Source organism: Phoca vitulina, unplaced genomic scaffold (genome assembly GCF_004348235.1).
Source record: "Phoca vitulina isolate PV1807 unplaced genomic scaffold, GSC_HSeal_1.0 scaffold15, whole genome shotgun sequence".
NCBI classification, from domain to species: domain Eukaryota; kingdom Metazoa; phylum Chordata; class Mammalia; order Carnivora; family Phocidae; genus Phoca; species Phoca vitulina.
The window spans coordinates 638,105-666,046 of NW_022589718.1; the positions used below are offsets into that span (position 1 = coordinate 638,105).

General features: G+C 39.9%; 1 protein-coding gene across 5 annotated transcripts in view; it reads right to left on the reverse strand.

Moving 5' to 3' along the window:
• Positions 1–27,942, reverse strand: part of PSD3 (pleckstrin and Sec7 domain containing 3) — a 602,311-nt gene that overhangs the window by 392,796 nt on the left and 181,573 nt on the right. The window contains exon 1 of one of the 5 annotated variants that reach the window (XM_032413275.1): positions 13,075–13,425. The exons of the other annotated variants lie outside the window; for them this stretch is intronic. Coding sequence (XP_032269166.1) covers positions 13,075–13,304 — 230 coding nt within the window. The 5' untranslated portion in view covers positions 13,305–13,425. Of the gene's footprint in view, positions 1–13,074; positions 13,426–27,942 lie in introns of those variants that run through there. 5 annotated transcript variants of the gene reach the window in all.

Below are 27,942 nucleotides of genomic sequence, written 5' to 3' on the forward strand. Positions count from 1 at the left end.
GAAGGAAGAAGCAGAATCGAGGTAGACTTCTGGGCTTTTGGCTTTGTACAACGTAAGGATGTTGGGTGAATAATAGTGAATTTAACCAACTTTTAGCCAAGATAAGAAATACAAGTTAGACTGTTTTAGGAAGGACAGAGATAATGCATGTGATTTTTTTTATATCAGCAATAAAATCTGATGTTTCTCATTCTTAAATCTCTTGGGTCTCATAAACTCCTTGTAAGGTGAACAGTTTATTTTTATTTTACAAGAAAAGACTCAGAGAAGTTAACAAGATTCTCTGAGTTGCATAATTTAAAAGTTACAAGCAGCAGAACTATAAGCCAAATCCTCTAGCTCCTTGGTTCAGGGTTATTTCCACTTTACAAATTTGATCAGAGGAAACACATCATCCTCATACTCTAATTTTCCACTTTCCTCTTAACTAATTGTAGACAGCAGCCTAAATTACCAAAATAACTGGTCTTTTATAATTACAAACTAGTCTTACAGTTGCTGATTTTTCCATTGAAGGCTTTGTTATATGTATTTAGTAATGAGAAATGCCCACACTTAATAATACTAAAGATTCAAGTCTATTTACAAGTTACAGAAACAACCAAGTTACCACATCCAAATTTTGATAACAGAAAAAATGGTCTTACTCATGATTCTTATTTTTTTTAATTCCCCGACAAAGGCACTTTTCTTTATAATGAAAAGGCAAGGTACCTAACATCTAAAATTTTTTAAATTTTAATTTTTAAATTAATATTTAAATTTAATATTTAATTAAATAAATTTAATTAAAATAAATTTAGTAACTACATACGGAAAAATAAAAATTCATTAAAAAACACAGAAGGAAAAAAGTTTCAAGATTATATAGTAACCCAGGAATCTTTAGATACATTCAATCACCATGGGCCTTTTCTTTCTAATCCAACCTCCATTCGTCCAGAGTTCTCCTACTATCATAGGATGGATATCATTCTCTTAAAAAAAATTCCAAAGCCTACAGAATATCCCCCTACCTCCTCAGCATGATGTTCATCGCACTGTTCCTAGCACGGTGTTCTCAGTATCAGCTGATCAAGCCTCCAGGCTCAGTCCCCACTGCATCCTTCCCTGTACACTATGAAGACCCTTTGCTCAGGTTAGTGTTCCCTTAGCTCCAAGTGTGCTTCGTTCTCTCTACCATATGGAAATCTACTCACTCCTCCATTCTCAATTCAAATGCCTCTATAGAGCTGACCCAAGCCTTCAAATGACTTGACTTTATAATCCCACAGCACTTTTGCTCGACCTCTAAAAGGGCACTTCTTTAATTCTGTCTTGAAATAAAATAATATGATATGAATTAAAAGATGCTCTAAAGTTTGAGAGAAAATTTTTATTATAATTTTATAAATAGAAATTTTTTAAAAGACTACCATCTCACATGACCTGACTGGCAAAAAGCACAACCATTTTTCCCCTCAAAAAAAGCTCTAGAAACACCAAGCCTTAGCAATTTTCTATTGAATGAATAAGCCCTCTGGACACTGTGGACTCTGGATTCCACAAGTGCAGTAAAATGTGTTCAGGTTCTACTTGGTCTTCCCGATGATAAACCCCTGTGGCCCACATCTAAAACAGATCCATTTGGTGGTAAACCTAGCTTTACAGCAAATTTTATGCACCAAAGCTCCTGGGGATTTCTTTTAGCTATTTCCCAAGAGGACACAGAATAGATGCATACTACAATTAATTTCTAAGAATACCAGTAGACATTACCTTCTGTGATCTATGGTAAATATTTATTAAGTATCAGAGTACCCTTCGGCTATTATAGCATTAACAAATTTCATCTGTTGGCTTTTGAGGAAAAAGAAATTAGTTAACTAAGAAATTCCATGGTTGAGAAAGGAAATAAAAGGACTGCAGCATAACCTTAGCTATGTCCCTGAAGAGGCTGTATTTGTCTTTTGGGGGAACTGGCCCTACTGCTTGCAGACCTATTTCCTGTCTCAAGGTTCCTTAATCACAGACTAGACCCATTCAACCTCAACCAGCTCTGGGAACAGAGCATGTCTTGGGGAAAATCTAATACCATTATCAGGTATGAAAAGCACCTCTAAGAGCCAAATACTGGATAAACAGCAATGCTGAAACAATGCTAGGTGGCAGCATGGTTAACAGCACAGAATACTGAGTGGAGAAACAAAACAACTCAATGGTTAAAAGCAGGCATGTGAGACCCTGACCTTGGTTCACATCCTGGCTTCGTGTGCAACAGCTGTGTGAAGGTGGGCAAGTTACTTCTCTGCACCTCAGTTTCCTCTTCTGTAAGATAGGTAAGAGTATTACCGTCATCAAGCGCATACAACAGTGTGGCTACTATTACTAGTCTGGCTCTGAAACTGGAAAGCCACATGACCTCAGGTAAGTCACTTAATATCTCAGCTACCTTGTCTGTAAAGTGAAAGGGTTAATTAAATCTGAGCCAGTGTTCAGCTCTAGAATTACTCTGAACTGAAATACAGCACCACAACTCAAACTGCCAAAATACACAGTCTCAACTTGTTTATTAGTCATATAGTAATCTCACATAAAATCAGCTCAATTGCTATGTTTGTTTTTAACATTATGTCAAACAGCAGATTGCCTAAGAAAGACATAGTACGAATAAATGAGACATAGAAAATAAAAACCAAAAATATATTTGGTCTTCCTTTATATTCAGTTCTGAGTTACAAGTTTATAATTTTTTTTTTTTTTTTTTTTTTAAAGATTTTATTTATTTGACAGAGAGAGACACAGCAAGAGAGGGAACACAAGCAGGGGGAGTGGGAGAGGGAGAAGCAGGCTCCCCACCGAGCAGGGAGCCTGATGTGGGGCTCGATCCCAGGACCCTGGGATCGTGACCTGAGCCGAAGGCAGACGCTTAACGAATGAGCCACCCAGGCGCCCCTAATTTTTTTTTTTTTTTAAGATTTTATTTATTTGAGAGAGAGAGAGCGAGCGAGCTGGGAGGGGGAGGGGGGCAGACGGAGAGAGTGGAGAGGGAGAAGAAAGCTATCCACTGAGCAGGGAGCCAAATGTGGGGCTTGATCCCAGGACCCAGGGATCATGACCTGAGCCGAAGACAGACGCTTAACCAACTGAGTCACCCAGGCGCCCCACAGTTTATAATTTATAATAGAGTATGATAATACACAGAAAAGACGCATAGGAAGACGAGTTTAACTTGAAGAACACTGAAACCATATGATAATTTTTTATTCACTGCTGGAAATATTTTCATAAACTGGTACTATCCAGGCTCACAAAAGCAAACCTTCCTTTCTTTTGACAACAAAAGAGCACCAAATACTACATTTTTGTAGACATTCCTGTTTTTCCTGTTGCCTTTTTTCAAACTCAGGCTTCTTAAACATGGTCTTTCTTGTAGGTGGGGTTCCTGAACTTTATGAGGCAGCTGCCATTTTAGAGGATGTAAAAGTCCAGTAGCTGCACTACTTCAACCCTGGAGAGCAAATAAATTAAAGGGGAAAAGCATAAAGTACAGGGTTATATTTTCCTTCATGTCCAAGGGTACACAAGGGTATACAGAATTCATCCATGTATGAAACGGCCTTCTACATTCCTCAAAACTCTTAATTCAGACTCCAGTAACAGAAGACAGGCCTTCCCTTCAGTTCTGCATGGGTTCAGATCCAGGTACAACTAAATGTTTCTGACACAGGCATACGCTGTCCCTACCCCTTTTCAACTCCACCAACTTCCCTCTTGCTACTACTGTTGCTAATCCAGGCAGCTCCCTGCAGTATCTTACTGATAAACTCACTGATAAGCGTGCCAAGCACTATCCTCCATTCCCCTTTTAATCATTAATTTAGGAAGCATTTACTGGGTGAGAACTTTTATGTATCAGACACAATGGTCAATAAAGCAGATACAAGATACACTCTCTGGCATTGCAGTTTGAGGTTACAGTTGAATAGCTGTAACAATTTTTAAAATGCATGATTTCAAAAATTACAATGTTATTTTAAAAAATATTTTATTTATTTATTTGTTTATTTATTTGACAGAGAGAGAGAGAGAGAGCCCATAAGCAGGGGGAGTAGCAGAGGGAAAGGGAGAAGCAGGGCCTCCACTGGGCAGGGAGCCCGATGTGGGACTTGATCCCAGGACCCTGGACCCAGGACCCTGGGATCATGACCTGAGCCAAAGGCAGATGCTTAACTGACTGACCCACCCAGGTGCCCCTAAAAATTACAATGTTATTTTAAAGAAAATACCAGGTGCATTAGGAATACATGATTGGACACAACTTAGTCTAAGGATATCAGCCTTCCCAGAGAAAGTAATACTGAAGCTGACCCTGAGGACAAGGATGCTAAGAGTGGGGGAAAAAAACAGGAAAACCCAATGCACAAGAAGAAAACATAGTTAAGAGAGCAAAAATTCACTATGGTTGAAGTTATGGGGTGGAAGTGGGAGGTATGCAGAACACAGAGTTGGCAAAAGGGAAGCTAGAGAGGCATGCAGCTGCTACATTATGAAGGTTTCCTGCTGACATCAGCATCGAAACACTTTCTATTCCATTTAAGGTGTATTTCTCAATTTTCCATAATAATAGTAGACCAGAAACAGAAAACTAAATCCATCAGAAAACTAAGTCCATGACATGCTATAGTAGCAAGTATAATATGTTAATGGGAGGGATCATATGTGCATTTTAACAGGGACTTTCTAGAGACAGTGGCTGGACCAGAAATAGTGTAGCAAGTGAAATGTTCAGGCTCTAACACAAGGCAGTGGAAAAAAACTGAGGGTCAAGACCCATTTTCCACTAGTTTCATTTACTTATATGTTCCCAGAGCATTCTAATCAGAATTATCCCTAACAAAATACAAAAGTATAAGACATGTCCTACATTTCAATACAACTATTATTATCCTCATCCTAAAAGATTTACCACAAAATAAATGAAAGAAGAAAGGAAGAGATGAAGGTAGAAATAAAGTGATTATTACTTATATATTAAAATTCTCCACATGTAAAGCCCAAAAGTATCAAGTAAAAAAGTTATTAGAACTAGTATGAGCCAGCCTGCCTGAGATGGTCAATTATAAAATAAAAATATTTTTAAAATAGCTTTAATAAACCATGAAGGAGCAACTAGAAAACATAACTGAAAAAAAAATCCTACTCATAATAAGAATAAAATTTATAAAGTAGCTAGGAATAAACTTAAAAGCACAGAACTAAAATAAAGCTATAAAACTTTGCTGAGAAAAAAAAAGATGAGTACTAAATAAAGACTATACTCCTGGAATGAAAATGGCAAAGATAATCATTTCTCAAATTCCTCTAAAATTTAACACAATTCAGGGGGCACATAAAAATTAAAACCATCAAGAACTAGAAGAAAATATAGCTAAATGTAAAATTTCCTCACAGAGAAGGTATTTCTCAACATTACACCAGCAGAAATCATGTTTTAACTGACAGATTTAATTACATGGCAAAAACACCAAGCAAAAGAAAAATGATAAATGGACAGAAAAACACCCATAAGATAAAGACAACACTAGCCTACATATGTAAAGGACTTCTACGGACCCAAAAGAGATAAATGAACACAACCAATCAAAAAATGGGCAAAGGACACTGTACTGAACATTCTAGTTGCTGTGTCTCTCCTAGAGAAGCTGTTTCATCCACAGTGCCTGGAAAGAACAGGCCCCAAGTACCTCAACCCCCATCCTGATCTCCGCTGACTGAACACGGAGTGAAACTGAGCCAATCGATTGCTCACTCCTAGAAATCTGGGACACAGATATCCATGGCACTCAGATGATGAAGGGTACCTGAACTGAAGGGTCATGTTAAAGTAGAGGCTGAACTAAGTGACGTGGCAAGCCAAAGCCAGATGGAATAAAGAGTTATGGGAGAGCAAAGAGGCCTGGAGGAAAGGGAAATGCAGGATGTAAAGAAAAGCAGGAGAGTCACGATGAGGGAAGGAGGCTGACTCTCCAGTTCCTGTCTCTGGGAGGTATGACTGTCCTTTGTATTCTATTCCCCAAGATAAACCAGAGTGCCTGTGATATCAGTCCTATAAAACCAGTTCATGTAGGTTTTCAATCCACTACACCCAGGGCCCAGACCAAAACAGACATGAGCAAATAATTCACAAAAAAGGATAAAAAGATCAGAATTAAACATGTGACAAAATGCTCATACAAAAAATAAGTTATTAAAGAAGTACAGGTTAAGGTACTCAGATAGCTTCTTTAGCTATTCAACTGGAAAAGATAAGAAAGGACTGAGATAACTGCACAGCGGGGTATGGGAGGAAATACGGACAACTCATACACTGGAGGGAGGAATGTAAACTGTAAAGTTTCTAGTTTTTGTAAGACTTAAAAACTATATAGCCTAAGAATCCGAAATTACACTTTTAAGCATTTAGTTGAAGGAAATAATGATAAACATGCACAAAAAAATTACTTAAGAATATTTACCACAGTACTATTTATAATAACACAAAAGAAACAAACTCAAAGATTACTTAAATCAGTGTTTCTCAAACATCATTCATCACTTTCATGATTTTTATATATACCCCTTCACCACATGTACTGATTTACTTGACATTACTCCTTAAGTCAGCTCATGATTTTTATTTAACCTACTCTTCCGACAAGGTTTTACTGAGTGCCCTATGCCAGGAACTGTTGGAGGCGCTGGAAATTCAGCAATGACTAAAGCAGACAAAAATCCCTACCCTAGTGGTGCTTACATTTTAGTGTAAATAACATATACAGCATGTTGGTGACATGGTTAGGGAGAAAAAATAAAGCAGGCAAGGGGAATATGAGGCTTTGTGGGGAAAGGGGTTAGAATTTTAGAGAAGGTAGCCAGGTAAATGCTCACTAGAAAGACCTGAAGTGAAGGGACTGGCCATGAGACAGAGAGAGAACATTCCAGGAAGATGGAATAACAAGGGCAAAGGAAGAGGTGGAAACATGTCTGGTGTATTCAAAGAAGGGCAAAGAAGCCAATGTGAGTGAAGCAAAGTGAGTATAAGAGTGAATGGAGATGAGATCATAAAGTTATGGGGTGCAGACATGGGGTATATTTTGCAAGGACTTACACATCATGGTAAGGATTCTGGCTTCTGCTCTGAGATGAGAAGTCAACAGAGATTGAAAAAAGACTGAAGTGGGACACTAGTTAAAAGGATATTGTAATAAGCCATTGTGACGTGGATCATTTGGATCATGATGGCATTTGGAATGGTGAAAGAATTTAATTTTAATATATTTTGAAGGTAGAGCTGACCAGATTGCCGGTGTGCTAGATATTAAAGACCTAGTGAAATCACCTAAGGAGTAAGGCAATGAAGAGGTGCTGAGGACTCCCAACAACTAAAGGTCTTTCACAGTAATTGTAACCATGAAATCACAGATTTGATGTGCTAGTTATAATTTTATAATACATATTAGAATATATACTTATTAACGAAACATGCTCATTCATATATTTTCTACAATATCTCATATACCACAAATAGTGTCTGCACCAAACTTAGGGAAATGCTATCTAAATAAACTTGATATATTCTGTGCACATGTGTGCACATGCACACACACATTGAAAATGCATATACCAAAATGGCAACAGCACTAATTCCTTGGTGGTAGAATAATAGATTGTTTTCTTCTTTGTGTTTTTCAGGTTGTCTTCAACGAATATATACTTTACTTCTGAAATTGTCTTCTATGAATAAATACTTTCCTTTTAGAATTAGATTCCTTTTTAAGTGGTTGGGTTTTTAGTATACATGCAAGTGTTATTCAAATTAAGTTCTTTGACTTATCAAACTCAACAGCCAAAAAACAAAACAAAACAAAAAAAACAGTCAAGAAATGGGAAGAAGACATGAACAGACATTTCTTCAAAGAAGACATACAAATGGCCAACAGACACATGAAAAAATGCTCCACATCACTTGGCATCGGGGAAATATAAATCAAAACCACAATGAGATACTACTTCACACCAGTCTGAATGGCTAAAATGAACAACCTAGGAAACAATAGATGTTGGCGAGGACGTGGAGAAAGGGGAACCCTCTTACACTGCTGGTGGGAATGCAAACTGGTGCAGTCACTCCTCAAAACAGTATGGAAGTTTCTCAAAAAGTGAAAAATAGAGCTACCCTATGACCCAGCAATTGCACTACTAGGTATTTATCCAAAGGATACAAACATAGTGATTCAAAGGCGCACATGCACCCCAATGTTTATAGCAGCAATGTCCACAACAGCCAAACTATGGAAAGAGCCCAGATGTCTATCGACAGATGAATGGATAAAGATGTGGTATATATATATGGCAATATATAATATATTTTATAATATAATATAAATAATATATAATTATATTATATTATATTACTCAGCCATCAAAAAGAATGAAACCTTGCCATTTGCAGCGACATGGATGGAACCAGAGGGTATTATGCTAAGCAAAGTAAGTCAGTCAGAGAAAGACAAACACCATATGATTTCACTCATATGTGGAATTTAAGAAACAAAACAGATGAACATAGGGGAAGGGAAGGAAAAATAAAATAAGACAGAAACAGAGAGGGAGGCAAATCAGCACTGGGTGTTTTATGCAATTGATGAATCACTAAATTCCACCTCTGAAACTAATAAAAAAAAAATTAAGTTCTTTGGTTTCTGCTTTGATCTGATGGGTAAGGCTTTTAGCTACATATCCAGGACAGAAAGGAACTAGGAGACCTTCAAGGTGGGGGTGGGAATTATGCTCAGAAACAAAAAACAGAAGCCCAGATAGTAGTAGTATACATAATACTACCAGTAGCAGACACAGATAGTATACATAATCTTAAAACTCCAGTGGACAGCATTTCATGTGCAAAAATCAAGGTCCAGAAAGTAGAAGACAGAGAGCAAGTGCAAGATGCTCTTGAATCAGCCATGAACAAGTTCTTGGGCACTTATTGGACCAGGGGCCCAGCTCTACCAAGAGCTTCTTCACTCCTTTGTGGTAAACAAGTCTTCTCGACACATGCCAATACCATAATACCATATTTTAATTAATGTCATTTAAATTACCCAGGGGGTGCCTGGGTGGCTCAGTCAGTTAAGCAGCTGCCTTTGGCTCGGGTCATGATCCTGGAGTCCCCGGATCGAGCCCCACGTCGAGGCTCCCTGATCAGTGGGGAGTCTGCTTCTCCCTCTCCCTCTGCTCTTCCCCCCTCCCACTCATTCTCTCTCTCGCTCACTCACTCTCAAATAAATAAAATCTTAAAAAATTAAAAATTAGAAACAAAAAAATAAAACATTACCAAAGTAAAATAAACCCAGGTTTGCCTACATAGAGTTCAAGAGGAGTAAGAGAGCAAGTTCAATGAAAGTCAGAGTGGTCTCCGGAAGAAAGTGACCATGCTTTCCCTCTCCATCCTAATGGCCTAATTTTCATATCACTTAGTTAGGTTACCAAGATATCACTGTTTTTAACACTTTATTACTAACTGGCAAAAGACCATAAAATATACATACTTTCCTGGTCAGCTCTAAGGTTTTCAAGTACTCCACCTTGGGTAAGAATTAGGATGACTCTCTTCTAACCTCAATCAGATCAACAACTCGTTCTATCTTCAAAATGTCATGTTGTACATCAGACAGACAGCCACTGGGTAAGGGAGGGTCAGTCTGAGAATGAAACGATACAGGACTGTTCTAGATGCCCGCCCTGTGTAGACAAAGCTCTCCAGTCTCTCTAATAAAAAGCATAATTATGAATGGCTTTAAGTTATCTCATTTATCTGATGAATCATATGGCTTAACCAGTTATCGCACAATGCCATCTGACAAAGCTCACACCTGTATTCACCCGGCAGCCCTGAGCAGGGCTTTTAGTTTCTAAACAATCTTCTGCCAATAATACTAGAGTTTAAGTTTTGATTTCATGTAGAGCTATGGCTTCATGATGTGATCAAGAAACATTAAGTCTAAAATATTATCCAAAGGACTGCATTGTCTTACCACTCTTGATAAGTGTTAGAACATGGGTTTCCTGGAAAGGAAATAGTCTGCATCTGCTCTCCAAAAGTACTTCTGTGATTAGTAAAGCTAAGTATCATTATTCACTAAATGTGTCCTGTTCTCTTTAAAAAAAACAAACAACAACAAAACTACATAGAGTTAGGGAAACTTTTTTAAGTACACACAAACCAAAGTTCAACTTTTTTAAAAATTATAACGTTCAATAAAACAAATATAAGCCTTCAGTGGCTGACAACCTTTTTTGGCTAAAAGCAGTTCAAAAATATAACTTTGGCCCTGTTTCTCAGTAATCACAATCAGTCTCTAAATATTCTACAAATAACCCAGAGGAAATGGGCTTATCATACAAATAGAAATGGCAGACAACTCAAAACCAACTTTAAAACAAACAGAAGGAAGGGGTCTTTCAAAAAGGGAACTAAATCTCAAAACACCACTTCTTGTACTAAGCTCTCTCAAAAGCAGCCAAGGTACTGCTCCTCATTTTAAGCAGAAGAGAGCCACAGAAGTGTGCCAGCATCCTAACTTGAGAGTACACCATTTACAAGTGTTCTGAATTGGTGAATTCATCGGTTTCTTGCATTATTATCTCATCAGAGCACAGACAGAAAAGACATCCCTAGTGCAAGCACATTTTCTCCATTGAACTTTTAGACACAAATCTAACTTACTTTCAAAGGAAAATTGTTTCTTAAGCCTGAAAGAGGAAAACGACCAAAAAACAACAGAGCAAAGCTTTCCCTTTAAAAGATCCTTTGTCAAAAGGCAAATTTCCCTGGTTCCTCTAGGGACATCTTCCTCACAGAATTCTCTCTCCACCAAAGCACCTTGAGTTTGCTTCTCCTCATACAACTCCTGGCCCTTAAAGGTGGAGCCTGTTTGCTACAGCAAAGAGAAGGGAGTGACAGACAGGCTGTGGCCAGTCACAGAGGAGGCCTACTTAGAGAAGAAACACTTCTGCAAATGTAAGCTGGAACCAGGATTACTCACCCAGAGAAAAATAAATTTCCTAAGAAGGTTTTGCAGCTCCAGTAGTTCTAGAACACACCACTCACCACAGGTATCACCCACTGTAAGTCAACTCAACACTGAGCTCAAAGTACCAATGGGGTTATCCTCCAAGTATTTTAGCACACAAAGCAAGACTTGGGCTTGACTGTAGCTCTCCCATGACACAGTGATGACACAGTTAGCTCCACACAGTATCTCCCTGCCTCCCACGCAGCCTATGGCAGTGGACTGACAGATGTGGTAGTTACTTAGCAATACTTTGTGGTTATTTCACCCACATCATTCACATAGACAGACAATGCAGTGCCATCGTTCCATAAAAACTTGTCTCTCTCCTCCCACATACTGTTCCACATAATAATTTACATTATTATATGAACGAACAAAATAATGGCTTATGCTTTGTAAAAACTAACCATCCCATGAGCCTTTAAGGATCCTACTGCTGATCCCTTTGTCCTCTGGGTCTCAAACAAAACTACTCTGCATTATCTCAAAGGAATGTGATTGCCAAGTGAATAAGCCTAAGGAGCTTAGAGCAAGAACTACCTTCCTCTGTTTGAAAACATCCCACCATATCATGCTAAGCAGCTAAGCCTCATGCCCCCAATCACTCCTGGTTACAGTCTGGGGTATGGAGAGGTGTGTACTGGAGGGGAGGCTAAGCCAAATGTCTCAAAACACTTATGACAAACATGGTGGCCTTCTAGAGATGACCTGAGTGGTTGGTATATATTTTGCTAATGCTAAATGAACTAAATGAACCCTAGTTGGTCTGCCCAGGTTGTGGTAAACATTGCAGTGTTTCATTGCAGTGATCCATAATGGACTTCACTCAATTTCTCTCCACTGCCATTCAATGCATAGCTGCATTCAGATAAAAACAACAGTTAATGTGTATTAAGCACTTTCACTGTTCTAGGCACTGTTCTGAGACTTTTACAGGCATTAGCATATTTACTTTTCATATCAACTCTATGAAGTAGGTATTATTAGTATATCTACTTGACAAATGGGAAAACTGAGGCACAGGTGAGCAGCATGCCAGAGCTGGGATGTGTATCTGGACTGTCTAAGACATCACACGGCTTATCCCGCATCCCTAGGACAGGTCTGTGACGCCAGTGTGGTAGGGCAGATTTACAAATAGTGGTCAGATGCGGGAGGCACATGTTGGAAGACATTCTGGAACAGCAGGATATATACGGCAGTCAAGACAGTTGAATTCTTGTCTCCATTTCATCATTAGTTGTGAGATTTGGGGCAAGCTGCCTTACTACCTTAACCTTAGTATATTCATTCATCTGCACAACACTCGTGTGTGTGTGTGTGTATGTGTGTGCATGTGTGTAGGGAGGGACTGAATGAATGTCCCTTCTCTCTCTAAAATTCTACAATAGTCTACTATACCTGGTAAGGTTATTAGAATACTATGTGCTACTTAAAAAGTACTAAAACAAGAACCTAAGTAGGGGATGGAAAGCAAAAGAAGTCTCATAATTTCTGTTGGGTAAAAATCAAGTTTATAACCTAAACTGCCTGGTAAACCCCTGGCCAGGAGTGACAATTCATGCTTAAGGCAGTTAGGTAGTACCTAACTTTGTGGTGGCTTAGTAAACTGTCCTACTTGTTATGGCTTGTTAACTTGTGTTCCTGTGTGTATGCATGTTTGTGCACAGCACGGAAAAGCACGGAGAAATAGGTTATGTATTCTTAGCAAGGACAACTCATGAAAGCAGTGCCTGAGGAGGGCTGGCGATGCCTGGAGTAGAATTCAGTATCACCCCATTTAAGCTTCAGACAAAGCAAGTTCCACTTTCAACTATCCGATAAAACTGAGAGTTCTTTATAATACTTTATTTTTAAAAATGTCTATTTAAACTCTCCCTCTCTCTCTCTCTCACACACACACACACACACACACACACACACACACACACACACAGGTTTTAAAACCCACTAGCATGGAGGAATCAATCGCCCTTACTTGCCACGAAGAGAAAGGGCTCCCTGGATCCCATATGGAAATGGAGAACGGAAGTGCAGGCGTTGTTTGAACTGGATAAAAAGAAGGATGCTGGTGAGTGGGTGGGCTTTTCTGGGTTGCACCCAGCCAGCTGGTATCAACCGGTCATGCCTGGATGACTCAACTATGATGATGACGGACAAAATTCTCTTGAGTTTTTCAAGAGACAGTTGTTTGCTGCTAACAGGCATGAACCATTCTCAGGAAGTCTCAGAAGGATCAGGGAAGGAAGAGTGTTGTACACTGAGCCACACGACCTGTAGAAAAATCCTGCGTGACTCAGTATATGAGGGTAACAAAATGAATTTAAAAGCATAAACTAACAAAGGGTCCCTGGCCCCTTTCTTTGTTTAATTAGTACCTACTCTATTTGTAAGCAGAATACTCAAGGCCAATGGAGGTATACAGCTGATAAAGAAACCCTAGCTACTAGTTGTAGGAGCAGGAAGGCAGTGAAGAGCCCCTCCTCTGCTGTTTCCAAGGCCAACAATCAGATGGACTTCACCATTCTCCCATTTTAGTCGGTACTTCAAGTGTCTTAGAATCCCAAGAAGGAAGTAGTACCTGAAGCCTACTGCTGGATACACAATGAGACTGAGGATCACACCAACTAGCATTTAGCCCACAACCAGAGCTCCTTGGACAGAAACCACAACTACTCTGTATAGCATCACCATTATCCCAAAGCAGCTCAAGACTGCACAGTTCCCAAGTTCACATGCCTTTATAACCCCTCTGTGCTGCAGAGACTGCTTAGAGGTAGGCTCTTAGAGGTAGTTTATTTTTGACATAAAAATGCTCTCGCCATGGGCTTAAATGGAAACATCTTTTTTGGATCTCTTCATAGCAATCTAAATGTTTTCTTTATGGGTGCCTAGCTGGCTCAGCTGGTACAGCATGTGACTTTTGACCTCGGGGTTAAGTTCAAGCCCCATGTTAGGTGTAGAGATTACTTAAAAATAAAATCTCAAAAAAAATAAATTTTTTTCTTTAGTTTTAAGATGAGTTAGATCTCACAAAAATTTATGGTTTTACTAATATGCTGACTTTGTTAATATTCAGTCAATGAGAGCTCTGCAGCAAAGGTTTTAGACATAAATATGTATCAAAGAATGAGTGCATTGACTAAAGAAAGCCTGGTACAATGTTAAGGTACAGAGGTCTTCATCTTAGGTTCCTTTTTGTCAGAACATTATGGAATCAGGCACGGGATTTTCCTTGGGCAGAGACCCATAAATTTTCATATTATTCTAATTTTTAAAAGGATATATTCAGTTTCCATGTTGTTTTTTCCACTGTCAATGCACCACTCTAGAAAGCTATGTCTCTGCTGTGGTTGTTAATAAAAGATAAAATCATCAGAAGAATTACAGGGACCCATAACTGAAAGTTATTGTTCTAGATAGATAAATACCAGCATGAGGAATTAAACTCACCACACTTAAAAATCTAAGCAAGGGAGTCAGACATTATTTAAATTTTTCTATTTTTTTCTCCTTTATGCAACAAAGTACCATAAGAGGCATTAGGAAATTCCCTCTCCCTGAAAAGATGCCTGCAAAGAACTCTGCATCCAGAAAACTCCTCTTCTAATAATAGCTTTGAGATACAGCTTTAAACCTCACCTAGCACCCCTGAGCGAAGGACACCAAGAGATACAAAGCATAGAGGAGAGTAGAAAAGGAATGAGTATGCAATAATGTCCCTTGTTGCTAATTTAAGCTTTATGCTTAATGGAAATAATACAAAAAGCATAGTGAAAATACAGGCATTTTCAAGTATACAGAATGACTTGATAATGATGATGATGACAGTGAAGATGGTGATGACAACCAACATTTTCTACACACTGTGTTAAGCACTTCATGAGCATTATCTTAACCGAAACACCTCTAGGAAGTAGGTATTACTGTATTACTGTCCTTTTACAGGACAAAAGGGAGGGTTTTTTTGCCCAAGGTAATACTGCCAGCTTGGGCTATGAAGATAAATCTCCTGATAAAGAAACAGGTTCTTAGCCCTACATGTGATTCTAAGCCATCGCATACTTATAATTCTAGCCCTAAAAGAGGTCCAGCAGTTAGCTTGATGGGATTATATAAAATAGTTATGGCAAGACTTGCATTAATACTCTTTAAATCTTATAAATATATCCATAATTACCTAAGAGCTGTAGCTTCCCAAGGATAAACTATGAGTTCTGGTAATTACTCATCAAATAGGAAGATATCATAGAAAGAAAGTAAAGGAAGGTCCCCCCTTCAATCCCCTGGGAGTTCTCAAGAAGGTGGAATTTTCTACAAGGTGATCTCTCCTCTATTCTTTTCCATATAAACAACTTGAGGTAGACATGCACACCTTCCATCAGAAACTTGAGAACTCTATTACTGATTACTAGTTTCTCTAATTCAAGGCCTTATGTATAAACAATCTAGAGTACACTTTATTTTGGCTAAATAATGATCCTTCTTCCATTCACCATATTTATAGCTCTTACTATTCTATACCCTTGAACCCAAACCACACTGAGATTAAACCATTTCCACTGAATACTCTGAAGCTAGAAAATCAAAATAGAACACACTGGATGTGCTTGCAATTTCAACCACAACTCCTACTCCACCTTAAATAGAACGGACTGCTTTCTCATGGAAAAATAAGATTTATTACTAGCAAAGTTAGAAGCACAAAAACAATAACTTATAAGGGAAACTGTTCACCAGTACGGTCCCTTTGCAACAGATTTTAACTGGGAGAAAAATAGAGCAGTCAAATTCCAGAATAATCTAGTCTGCACAGCATTTATTTTGGGTATAAAGAAAATGACGTCATTATAGGATTAGGATCTGAAACAACTGTCCCATACAAAACTGGTTACAATGACCAGTTCATTCCAAATTGGTGGGAAAAGCCTTGTACTCAAGTCTAGGAATGTACGGCCACGGATGGCTCAAAGCATGTCATGGGAGTTCACTAACTAGCCTAGATTGTCTAAAATCTTGTTATTTAAATAGAACAAAGTTTTAACTTGAGGGTAAGTTTGTTCTAAGGAGAAAAAAATCAGTAGGTAGAAATATATTTAGTAAATTAGAATTTTTCTTCAAAAGTAAATAGCATCTTTCACTATTACTATTCTGACTTGAGACTATATTACTCATACAAGCTTGGCACATCTATACAGATAATATCTTGAAGAGGACGGGAAGAGGAGAGACTGTCACATCAGCAGTAAGCTGGAGAAATCTTGCAATCTGCTGGAGTAGTTGCCCCCTGGGCCGTTGGTCCCACTGACGTGGCCCTGTCTGTGGTCCCAGAATTAGTGATATAGGCAGGGCGGCAAGTCCATCCTCAGTCATCGCTCCAAGGGTACTGGACAGGGCTTCAGGAGACAGGTACTTCCAAACTAAGAGAGCTCTGTAACCACCACATCGACCCCCTCTTAGTTATGTCAGCTGCACAGGCCGGGACTACTTGAGTTCTCTGACTCCCTCTTCTCCCTCAGGTGAAGCTTCGCACATCACATTACTACGTCAGTTAGGACATGGCAGAAGAGAGAAACACAAATAAATCAAACTATAACCCAGTCTAAGAGTTTGACAGGAGAGAATACCGAAATTAATGTTTTGAATAAAATAAACGTATATAAATAAATGAAATGCTTTCTATTTCTGCTGACCAATAGCACAGATTAACTAAATGCAATTATAATAATCTCCACTCGTATTGATACCCTTCCCTTAAGTCAGTGGTATAAGCCTAAACCAAAGCATTCTCCAGGACTTGAAAGAGTGGCATCCCTCACTGAGATAGGATTTATTTTAAACTCAGGGCAATCTGCCGACTCTGAAGTTGCCTTTGTGGTACTAAAAAAAGTAAAAATAGGGAAAAGAGATTTTCAGATCTCCTCATGACCGGAAAATATTCTTGATAAGCCATTCAATGCATGTACTCAACTTTATCAATCAGAATACAAATGTTTTGATTGGCACTATCATTATCAAGAAGGCAAAGGCAAATAATTCCCTGAAGAAACACTGATGTTCCCTTGCTAACCCTCACTTAGGGTTCCAAAACACAAGGAGGTCCTTTAACCTGGATGCCAACAGACATTTATTACAAGCTGGGGAACAACAAATGTCCTTGAGGCTTTTGTTGAAGAAAAAACAAACAGAAAGGGAGATCAATAGAAAAGTTTCTACCACCCCACAGAGGGAAACATTCTCCTCATGAAAGTACAGATAGTTCAAAACTTCTGCCATCACTACAAGAAAAATTCAGACTGGAATCCACTCATGTTTCTGGGAGGTCGTTCTCCCCACAGAGAGAGGCTTAGACTGCTGATGCCTTCATAAATGCAAAAATCAATATACTAACTGAAAAGAAGAATCAATTTTAAAACATTGTGGTAACCTGGACTTAGTGCTGTACAAAAATAAGACAGCCTCTGCCTTCAAGGAGGTTGTAAGCTCTATACAAGGCATCAGAAGAACCTGACTGTTGTTACTCTCCTTTTCCCTCACCGCCACTCCTTTCTCATGGTCTCGCAAATGGAAGAGGAAAATTACAGGGTCATGGCATGTTGGCTCTGGAAAAAAAAATCTAAGTATTGCCTAGCCCAACTCCCTCATTTTAAAGACAAGATCCCCTCAGAAATGGTAAGTGACATGCCCAGAGCCACAGAGCTAATGTGAAGTACTAGAAAAACCCCAGGCTCCTGACTGCCAACTCCATACTTCTTCAGTTCAAAGAGGAGAGAATAGTTCTCCTAAATGCAGGGGATACAGTATCCAGACACTGGATAACTAAAAATCGAGAGAGAATTACATGGACTCTAACCTCCTACATTCTGGTTTCATTTCAGCTGTTGTGGGTCACACTTCTGCTTTCATGTGAGAAACAAGGACTTTAAGAAGGGATAAAGAAGATGCAACCATCAGTCACTTCCTTCAGCCAAAAGAAGGAAAATACCAATAGCCTACTATCTCTGTGCTCATCTTCAGAGCAGAGTGCATTTGGGATTTCAAAATAAGTATTTCTTATCAGCCAACTTAGACTGAAAAAGGGTAATTGGTGGCTGTTGCTTCCATGGAAGAAAGATGCAAAAGTCAGGCTGTGTACACAGCCCAAAAAAGACCACAGAAGAATGGAAAATGGCCTCTCCTTCCACTTGCTCTCCATCTTATCAATGCTCTGAGCATGTTGCTAAATTTTGGTGTTATTCTACCTGCTCCAATTCCACAGTCTCCTCACTATTTTTCAATCTGTTCTTGTAAAGAAGATTCTAGTTGGTCACAAAGAGCTAATCTAAGGAGCCAGAATTAGTATGATTTCATAGAGTCAAGTAATGGATTTTTGGAGTTGGAAATACACGTTGTGAATTTTTTTTTAAAGATTTTATTTATTTATTTGACAGAGAGAGACACAGCGACAGAGGGAACACAAGCAGGGGGAGTGGGAGAGGGAGAAACAGACTTCCCAAGAAGCAGGGAGCCCGACACGAGGCTCGATCCCAGGACCCCGGGATCATGACCCAAGCTGAAGGCAGACGCTTAACGACTAAGCCACCCAGGCGCCCCACGTTGTGAATTATTTAATCTAATCTCATTTTCCATATGAGTGAATGGAGAGACAGGTTAGGAATTTAGATATAGACAGAACAAGGGCCAGAGCCCAAGTCTTCCAACTCCCAGCACAGCACTCTTCCTACTGCCACTTGTATCACCAGCAGACACAGGACTACTGTAGACATCCACCTTCCATAGACAGGTCTGGAAGCAACCTGAGCTTATAAGAGTCTCACTGGTAGATGCACAATGGCTACAGCAACATAGCAAGTTAAAGTCCCTGTCCGTCAGTGGCTATTGAGGCTCAGGAAGATAAGAATGTGGAATGGAGAAACAATTGGGGAGACATGAGCATGGCTAAATAATCAGGGAAAGGAAAAGATCCCATGACAATTTGAATTCTGAGGACAGAGGAGACAGGAAAGGCGAAGAAGGACAGCAGGAAGGAGAAAACATGCTATCAAAAAAAAAAAGCTAGTGAAAAGAATGGCATCGGAGCACAGGAAGGATAGCTGGTAGCCATATAATATACAATATTTTGAGGGGAAAAAAAATACCAAAATCTTGTTATTTCTTCACAATGAGACTTCCCCTTTAAGCTCTTTAAGAAGGTATATCTAATTCAATTTTTAATCAACTTGGTGTACAGTTACAGCAGACTGCTGTCTTCGGGTATGGTTCCATAAAACCGAGTATAACACAAGATAAATATTACTTCTACACTAGCCAACCATGGGTGGATTTTAATACTTAACACATACTGGGTGGGGCAACCCCACCCTTGGCTCACAGCCTAGTTTCTGTAGATGGATCTCTCAGCCTATTGCCAGAGCTGGCCCCATGGCTGTGTGGCTCTGAGACCTCCCAAGAAGACCTCAGTGCCACAGGAAGAGATATTGATGACTCAGGAGATGGCCTGCTCTCACTCTGCAGCAACCAAACGAAGCCAGACATGGAGCGAAGAATCAGTAGGGAGCAATGCGGACATTTCAAACGTCTACTGACTGTGGCTCACGTGTAAGTGCTGTTTGTTCTCTCTCAAGCTGGGATACTTCTGGGAATAGCTCTGTGTGTGTGTGTGTGTGTGTGTGTGTGTGTGTGTGTGTATGATAGTGGGTGCCTGCTTTTGTTCAACCTAAATTTGCCGTGTGTGTGTGTGTGTGTGTGTGTGTGTATGATAGTGGGTGCCTATTTTGTTCAACCTAAATTTACCGTGTGTGTGTGTGTGTGTGTGTGTGTATGTGTGTATGATAGTGGGTGCCTGTTTTGTTCAACCTAAATTTGCCGTGTGTGTGTGTGTGTGTGTGTGTATGATAGTGGGTGTCTGTTTTGTTCAACCTAAATTTGCCAATGAATTTGTTAATAAAAATGTTTTTCTCCTTTAAAAAAAAAAAAAGAAGAAGAAGAAGGGCGACTGGGTGGCTCAGTTGGTTAAGCAACTACCTTCGGCTCAGGTCATGATCCCAGGGTCCTGGGATCAAGCCCTGCATCGGGCTCCCCCTGCTCTGTGGGGAGCTTGCTTCTCCCTCTCCCTCTGCCTGCCACTCCCCCTGCTTATGCGTGCGCTCTCTCTCTCTGTCAAATAAATAAATAAATAATCTTAAAAAAAAAAGTTATATTCAAAGGATTGGGATGTGAAATCCATATTGCTTACCAATGAGGAGTCCCAGAAGGATCAGTAAATTTACCAGGACCCTACTGAGAAGGTGGGGCCCAGAGACTAGGCAGTTTCTCATTATATTAAAATACGCCAACATGTTTTTGGCTGTGTTTCAAGTGGATACTTTGGTTCCCTCATTTTCCAGCTTAAGAAAATGCCCAGCAATTTCCATGGTGAATTCAAAGTTATAGTCAAGGATGGGACACACCAGCTTCCCAAGGTCAAGATGCCAGAAAATGCAAAGCCAAACTCATCTTATACTGACTTAGTCCTTAGGTTTATTCTTCATTACCTTCTAAACCTATTGGCCATATCCCCACCTCCAATCCTGAAGCAGCACTTATACGTTTGACATTTAAGCAGGTATTGATCTACTTGTCACAAAGTTTATGCAAGGTAAATATCTAAGACCTCACTTTTGGAATTAGCAAGAAGTGTGAAATCTTGAACAGAATCTCTACTTACATTGAGACTGAAGGGTCTACAACAGAGATAATCCCTCTAACACACGGTCATACACTTGGGCTAGACTCAGCCAATCACATAAGAAATCTGTGTTCCTCTTAACCAACCATTGACTTTTGAAGTCATGAATCCTGGAATTCTTTAGCTGAATTATTTCAACAAGGAGGAGTCTTTCCATGGGTCTCTAAAAGTTGCCTCAGCTGACCCAAGGAACACAAGTTACAGCAGGCAATGACTGTCTCACACTACTTGGACCAGTCCAAAGCCTTCTGATTTGTAAGCTGCAGAGATAGTTTTTAACTGTCTTTTTGTTTATCTTTTAGCAGCAAAATACTGAAGAAATACAAATGTTTCCCTATAATTCTGTCACCTAGAAATGCAGTCTTGTCCTGGGAAAGCCAGACTAAAAATGTCCACACATGATAAATGTGTTCCTCTAGTGAATAAGATTTAGATAAAGAACTTAAGAACCAGGATGGATGAATAGTACTGAGAACTAAGCCACAGCAGCCTGGCAAAAGGCCCGTCCTCTGCCCTGAAGGGATTATTGCCTCCAGCTAAAAGAATACTCAAACTCCATTTCTTGTCATGGTGGCATCTCTATTTCAGCTACCACCTGCCATGGCGTCCTTTTTCTCTCTCTCCCTTCAGGTACTCATAGCTCCCATAACAACAGATCTGAGACATGGAAGCCCTAATCAAAGATGATTACAAAACAAAGCATGTCAAGGTCAGGAATCATAGGCAGGAGAATATGATACTCACTCTTAACACCCTGTCACCCTTAAAGGGTTTTCATTATATTTAGATCTCACAAGTCAACACAGCATCCCTCAAGTGATGTTTAGCCTCATTACTCACTTGTTTTATCTTTTTGAAGACAACTGTCCTAAGGTGTTTAAAAGGGGAAGAAAGAATTGGTCAGTAAGATGATGGATATAATAAGGTAGAGGAAAGATAGAAACAGGAAGATATTTAGTCCACCAACTCCACCCCCAAAATAAAAAAAGTCTTCTGTCCAACCACCTTTGTTGTACAGAGAAGAAAAGTGAGAGATCAAGAGAGGAAGTGACTCTTCCCAGGTCTCACAATCAGTAGCAGAGTTGGGTCAATGGAGATGATCAGGGCCTCAGTTCTCAGTGCTTCCTCTGCTAAAAGGTAGGGTCTCAATAAAAGACTAGCTAAATCAACAAAAGGGAGTGGCTTCTTTGAGAACATTCTAAGCACAGAAATTATACTGCCCTAGCCCCTTCTAAATGCAGGCTTCTAGGTATGCCAGGAGCATTCAACAGCAGATGGGACAAACAACCCTCACAAAGAGGTGGGATGAAGTCCAATGACACCGAACACTAGAGAGAAGCACGGTTCCTCCCTCTCCAAAGCACAAATAGTTTAACATACCTAAGCCATTCAAGAGGAATAAGCCAGTCCTCTCAATATCCATTAAGAAAAACAAATTTAAAAACCCACAGACCACTTTGCGGTCTATCTAGCACTTTCATATGCATTACTGTATCTCACCTTCACAACAGTCCCATTTTCCCAGTAAAGAAACAGAGAACCAAAGAAGCCTTGCCCCCCCCCACGCCCCCTCCGGCTCACAGCTGGTAAGCAGCAAGGCTGATAGCTGAGCCCCTTTCTTCCAACTCCACATTCAGTGCACCTACTTGTATCCTCCCTCCAGCCAATGTTATTAATGATAAAAAGCCAAACACAACAGTCGCTCAAAGAGCTGACTGAACCACACCCTCTAGCCAGCTAAACAATGACTAAAATCCTTGCTGGAACCCAACACAGGCTCTGCATCCCCAGAATTTCAGGACTGAGCATTCTCACGGTAGGTTCAGACCCAGGCCTGCCTTGCTATCATGCATGAACTCTGGCCTGATCACATGAATCACAATAGTGTGGCCACAGCTGGACCTGTCAAGTGCATTAGGCTCTTGGTGACACAACCCAGCTGTGCGGGCAGGTTCCCTACAAGAGTGCTCCCAAACATTCCAAACATTGTGCTGCAGAACTGGAGGGAGGAACTGAGCTGCACGGGGAGCTGGCAAATCTGACAGAACTTTCCATTCTACATCTGCACTTTTGCACCAGTAAGGCAGTTTAAAAACTGGTTCCCAAAGAGCGCACAGACCATGCCTTAAAGAATACACTAAAAACCATCAGGAGGTTCCTTCTGAGAAGTCAGAGCGAAGTGGGGAAAAAAGAGAACTTCAATTTCAATTTTTACCATTGGCACATATTCGTTTCATATTTTTGAAAACTAGTTCTAAATTAAATTTAAAAGCCATAATGACTTCCCGGGAAAGTCATGGTGACAGAGAAACTGACACTAGACAAAGTAAACTAATAACACAGAAGAAAATCACTGTAAACAAAAGCTTTAGAAACACTGATCTAGACATGAGACCTTTATAAAGCAAAATAGCGAGAGACTCATTTACAAATTGTGTGAATTTTCCTTTCACAGTAATAGAAGAAATGGAAGAATTTTTGGAAGACCAAAAAATTTGTTAGTACTTAGGACTTTATGCTAGGCATTTCCACATATTTTATCTTATTTTTTTTAAGATTTTATTTAATTATTTGAGAGAGGGAGAGAGAACACGCTCAAGCTAAGGGAGGGGCAGAGGGAGAAGCAGGCTCCCCGCAGAGCAGGGAGCCTCACGTGGGACTCAAACCCACGGATCATGACCTGAGCCAAAGGCAGATGCTTAACTGACTGAGCCACCCAGGTGCCCCATATTTTATCTTATTTAATCTCAATAACCATGGAAGAAAAGATATTATCCACAAGTCATATTCCGGGAAATAAAAGTTAAGGAGCTTCAAACAGCTGCACAGCTACCAACTCCTGGAGCCTAAAGATAGAAAGGGCCAAGCTGGAAATACAGATAAACCCTCTAAGAACAGCCACTACTGCATGGAAAAGGACAATCTGCACCTACAGAAAGAACACAGAAAGAATGGCCCGGTTCTGACAATCACTTCAGTTTTACTCCTAGTGTGGGTCACATTCCTCCTATGAGGTACATGTGTGTGCAGTCCTGTGTTCCATATTCAAAGATGATGGAATGGATACACTATCAACAGGACATGAGCATAAAGAAGTTTCACAAAGTGTTGATGGATTGCACTGATCCACCCCCTTTCTCTCTCAGCCCTCCTTGACACCTAAGGCTCCGTTCGAGAGAGGACTTCTGGGGCAGCAGCGGGGAAGACTGCCTTCCACGAGGCACAGGGCACTACCCGGAACCCTGCCATGCTTATAGTGTGGGCACACCCACAACTCCAAGTTCACAACAGCCATTCTCTAAGGTCTAAGTCCTCTCATGTGCTTGATGTAAGGAAGGGCAATTTAAACATAACAATAGCTAGTTTATTAATATTTACTGAGCTTTTATTAATGCAGGAGATATTCTGCTAAGTGCTTCCCATGTATTGTACCTCAGTTAATCTTCACAACAACCACCTCTCAGGTTAGGTGCTATGACCATCTCTAGGTCACATATGAAGAAACTGAGATTGAAGAGTGGTTAAGTAACTTACTAGAGGTCAAATAGTAAGGAACAGAGATAAAACTCAATCAATGAGCCTATAATTCCCAAGTCCAGGCTCATAACCACTATGCCTCTCACTAAAATATGTTTCACATCCTTTTTATCAAGCATTCTCTTTGTCCTTTGTTATTAAAGCTATGAAACAAAATATTCAATTAGAAAGAGGCTTTTTTTTAAAATACTGATGGCCAGGTAACATAAATGACATAAAATACTACAAATATGAATTTAAAATTATGAACTTAAACACTGTTATCAAGGCAAGAAACTTCAACTTCCCCAATACATACCCTCAAATACATCTGTTAGAATCAGCTGACTGTCCTGGACATTCAAATGCCAGGGTCCTCACGGGCTCCCAGGTGTTCAGGAATCCTTTAACCCCAAGCATCTCAAGAATGGACCAAAAAAAATACCAACACACTGGGTTCAAGTTCCCTCCTTTACCACCACTGACCTTATTTATGAATATGAAACAAGAGAGAGACCTTCTCAGAGATAAACTGTGGAGCTGAAATTCCCTCGGTTCCAGAAAAAAATATTCCCTATGCCTTTTTTCTTTAGATAACCAGCTAGCATTTGAAGTTTCAAACCTAATGCTAAAATCTAAGACAAATCACGTTTCTACACTAACAGCACAGCCAACTTTCCCTTTAGAGCAGTGACACACCAAAATTTAAGAGTGACAGCCTTGCACAGTAGTCAGAATGGACCCCACTAAATGATCAAGCTCAAACAAACTGGTAACCTTCCAATGCCTGGATTCAGTTTCAGAAAAGGTAGCTGAAAGCACACTGTAGTCTAGGAGCACCAAGCTATGTCCGACCACCTCAAAGAGCAGCACAACTCTATTAAGGAAGAAAATCTCATCCTGTCCAAACATTACAGACCCTATAACAAATACACCCTCTTCATTTTTGTCAACCTTATTTAGAATATATATGAATTATCATTTTCCTAAGTTTCTGAGACTTTCTTATGATGTTTTCCACTTTAAATAAAACAGTTTAAAATCCAAGGAATTTTTCTCTAACTACAATTATATATAATCCAGTACTGTCTAGGACCAGACAAAGAAAATAAACTGAATTCCAGTTACCTCTGTCAGCAAACAGTCTGCCCATAATTTTATCAGGAATACAAAGAACATTCTCCTGTTCCAGCTGCTCAGCAAACCTTCATGTTCGGCAAGGCCTCTTTTAATGTACTTATACAGCTGCTTCTGTTGGGAGTGCGAACCGCTACACACTGGCTCTGCAGTGACATTCTCCCCGAATGCCACTATGTCCCTCAGGGGCTGAGGGATAAGAACTTGAAAGAAGTGAAAGGAGCCCTCCCTCCACCCCCTCTGCCTAGCCTCCCCTCTCAACAGGCAGCTTCCCTCCAAAAGATCTGCTTCAAAAGTCCAGACCCAGTGAAGTCACACATGACCTCACAAACCTCCAACTTAACTCTTTAGAAGCCAGGCAGCAAGCCGACAACAGGGAGAAAGGGCAACTGTCTTAGCTGATTTGGAGTGGTTGCTCTTACAGAACAAAGAGAAGTTTGTCCAACATCATTTAAAAAAAAGAAAAAAAACAAAGTAATTTCAGCATTGTTCTTCCATAACAGCACTAAGGTTTTTGAAGTACTGTTTTTGAAGACTATAATTTCTTGCAGCACACACATTCTGGACCTAAAAGAATGACTGAAATAGGAAAAATAAATCTAATTCATTTATATTATATAAAATTCACAATCTTATGTGATTTGTGTTTCCTACTTTCATTCCTAGCTTTGATTCTGGTTTTCTGCTATCGTTAATGTGAAAATATTCATTTGCCCTGTTGTGGAGTCCTGCCTCAGACAACCAGAGGTAGACAGGCGACGCTCACAGCGGCCAGACACCGGCCACCGCGGCCACACAGAAGTCTCAGAAACCCGGCGCTCCGGAGCTCCCGGCGTCCGACGAGCGCGCGGCCACCAGACCCAGCTAATGGAGAACAGAGTGCGCAGCACTCGGAGCCCCTCTGGGGAAAGGACGGCAGCCTTCTACTTTAGTTTCTTTCCCATGCTTTTTCTTTGGGCGCCAGCTGTTTTTGTTGGGATATCGGAATTATTGTCGGGATATCGGAATTATAAGGATTAGGAGGTAAAATACCTAAAAATCACTTTATAAATAGAAGTAGATAAAATTACATCCTCTCAAAGAAAATGCAGTAATATGCCCTTTCAAGAATGCCTTGGTTCACCCAGAAAATGATTATAATTTACTGTCCAGCAATTTTATTCCTAAATATACACCTCGCCTAGAGGAACTCTCCCATAAGCGCACAAGAAGCCACAAATTAGAACGTTCACTGCCATGCCATTTGAGATAACAAAAATACAAGACAGCCAAAGTGTTCATAAATAGGAAAATGGAAAAGTAAATTATAGTATACATTCATACAATCAATACTATAAGCAAATAAATTAATAAATTAGGACTTTATGAATCAGTTAAGAATGAATTTGAAATGTTGAGCAAAAATGTGAGTTACAAAAGGAGAGATGAAGGTAGCGTTTATATAAGGTTTAAAAACGTGAAAAAACACTAGTGTTGACAGATGCACGCCTATCTAGGAATGACAAACACCCACAGGTCATGGTTACCTTAACGAAGAGAAAGAAACGAATGAGACCATGGAGGCATTCACAGGAGTTGGCAATTCATCTGCAATGTTTATTTTTTAAATTGGCTGGTGAGATCACAGGTGTTTATTATTTCCTACTCTTTTTGGTATGCCTAAAATGTTTCAGAAGTTGTAAAAAGTCAACTCATAATGGCTGCCTTTGAGTGTAGCGGCACCTGTTCAGTCTAAAAAATTAACAGAAGAGGCAAAGAGGATCACAGTTCCCTCAGCTCCTAACTCCCAAGTCCCCAGATCCGAGCACCTGTTACTAATTCTGCCTCAGTTTGGCTCTACCTGGACAGTCACCCTGCCCACTCCCCCATGATCATCTACACATATCTACCTCTGCCTTCAAAACCCGCCACAAAAAGCGGCACTTCCAGAGGGCCTCCACAACACCTCATGCCAGAAGTAGCCCCAGCCTTAGAACCTTACATCTGGCTCGGCAGGCCCGTACTAGAACTATTTGTGAAATTTTCTTATCTGCCTCCTCTCTGGAAGACACCTAGTACCTAGTAGAGAGCAGCGGATAATTAAGTTCTTCGTTAAGCAAAAACCGAGTGTCTGGTGTGTGCTGGCCCCTGTAACAGAGGTTCTGAGTCTCAGAACTGAAGACTTGAGAAGATCACGGCCTAAAAGGAGAGATGGGCCCATACCTGACTAAGTACAATGTTACAGGATGAACCCTAAAACTACTGTTAAATGAACGCTGAGTGTGAATAAAGAACTTTTATGATTTTGTTTTGCAATAATTATTCAATACCTCTTATTTTCTCTGTACTAAAAATTTTATACTACTATTCTAGACTAAAAAAAGTCACCTTCTCTTTTTTTTAAACTTTTTTTTTTTTTAAAGATTTTATTTATTTATTTGAAGAGAGAGACACAGCGAGAGAGGGAACACAAGCAGGGGGAGTGGC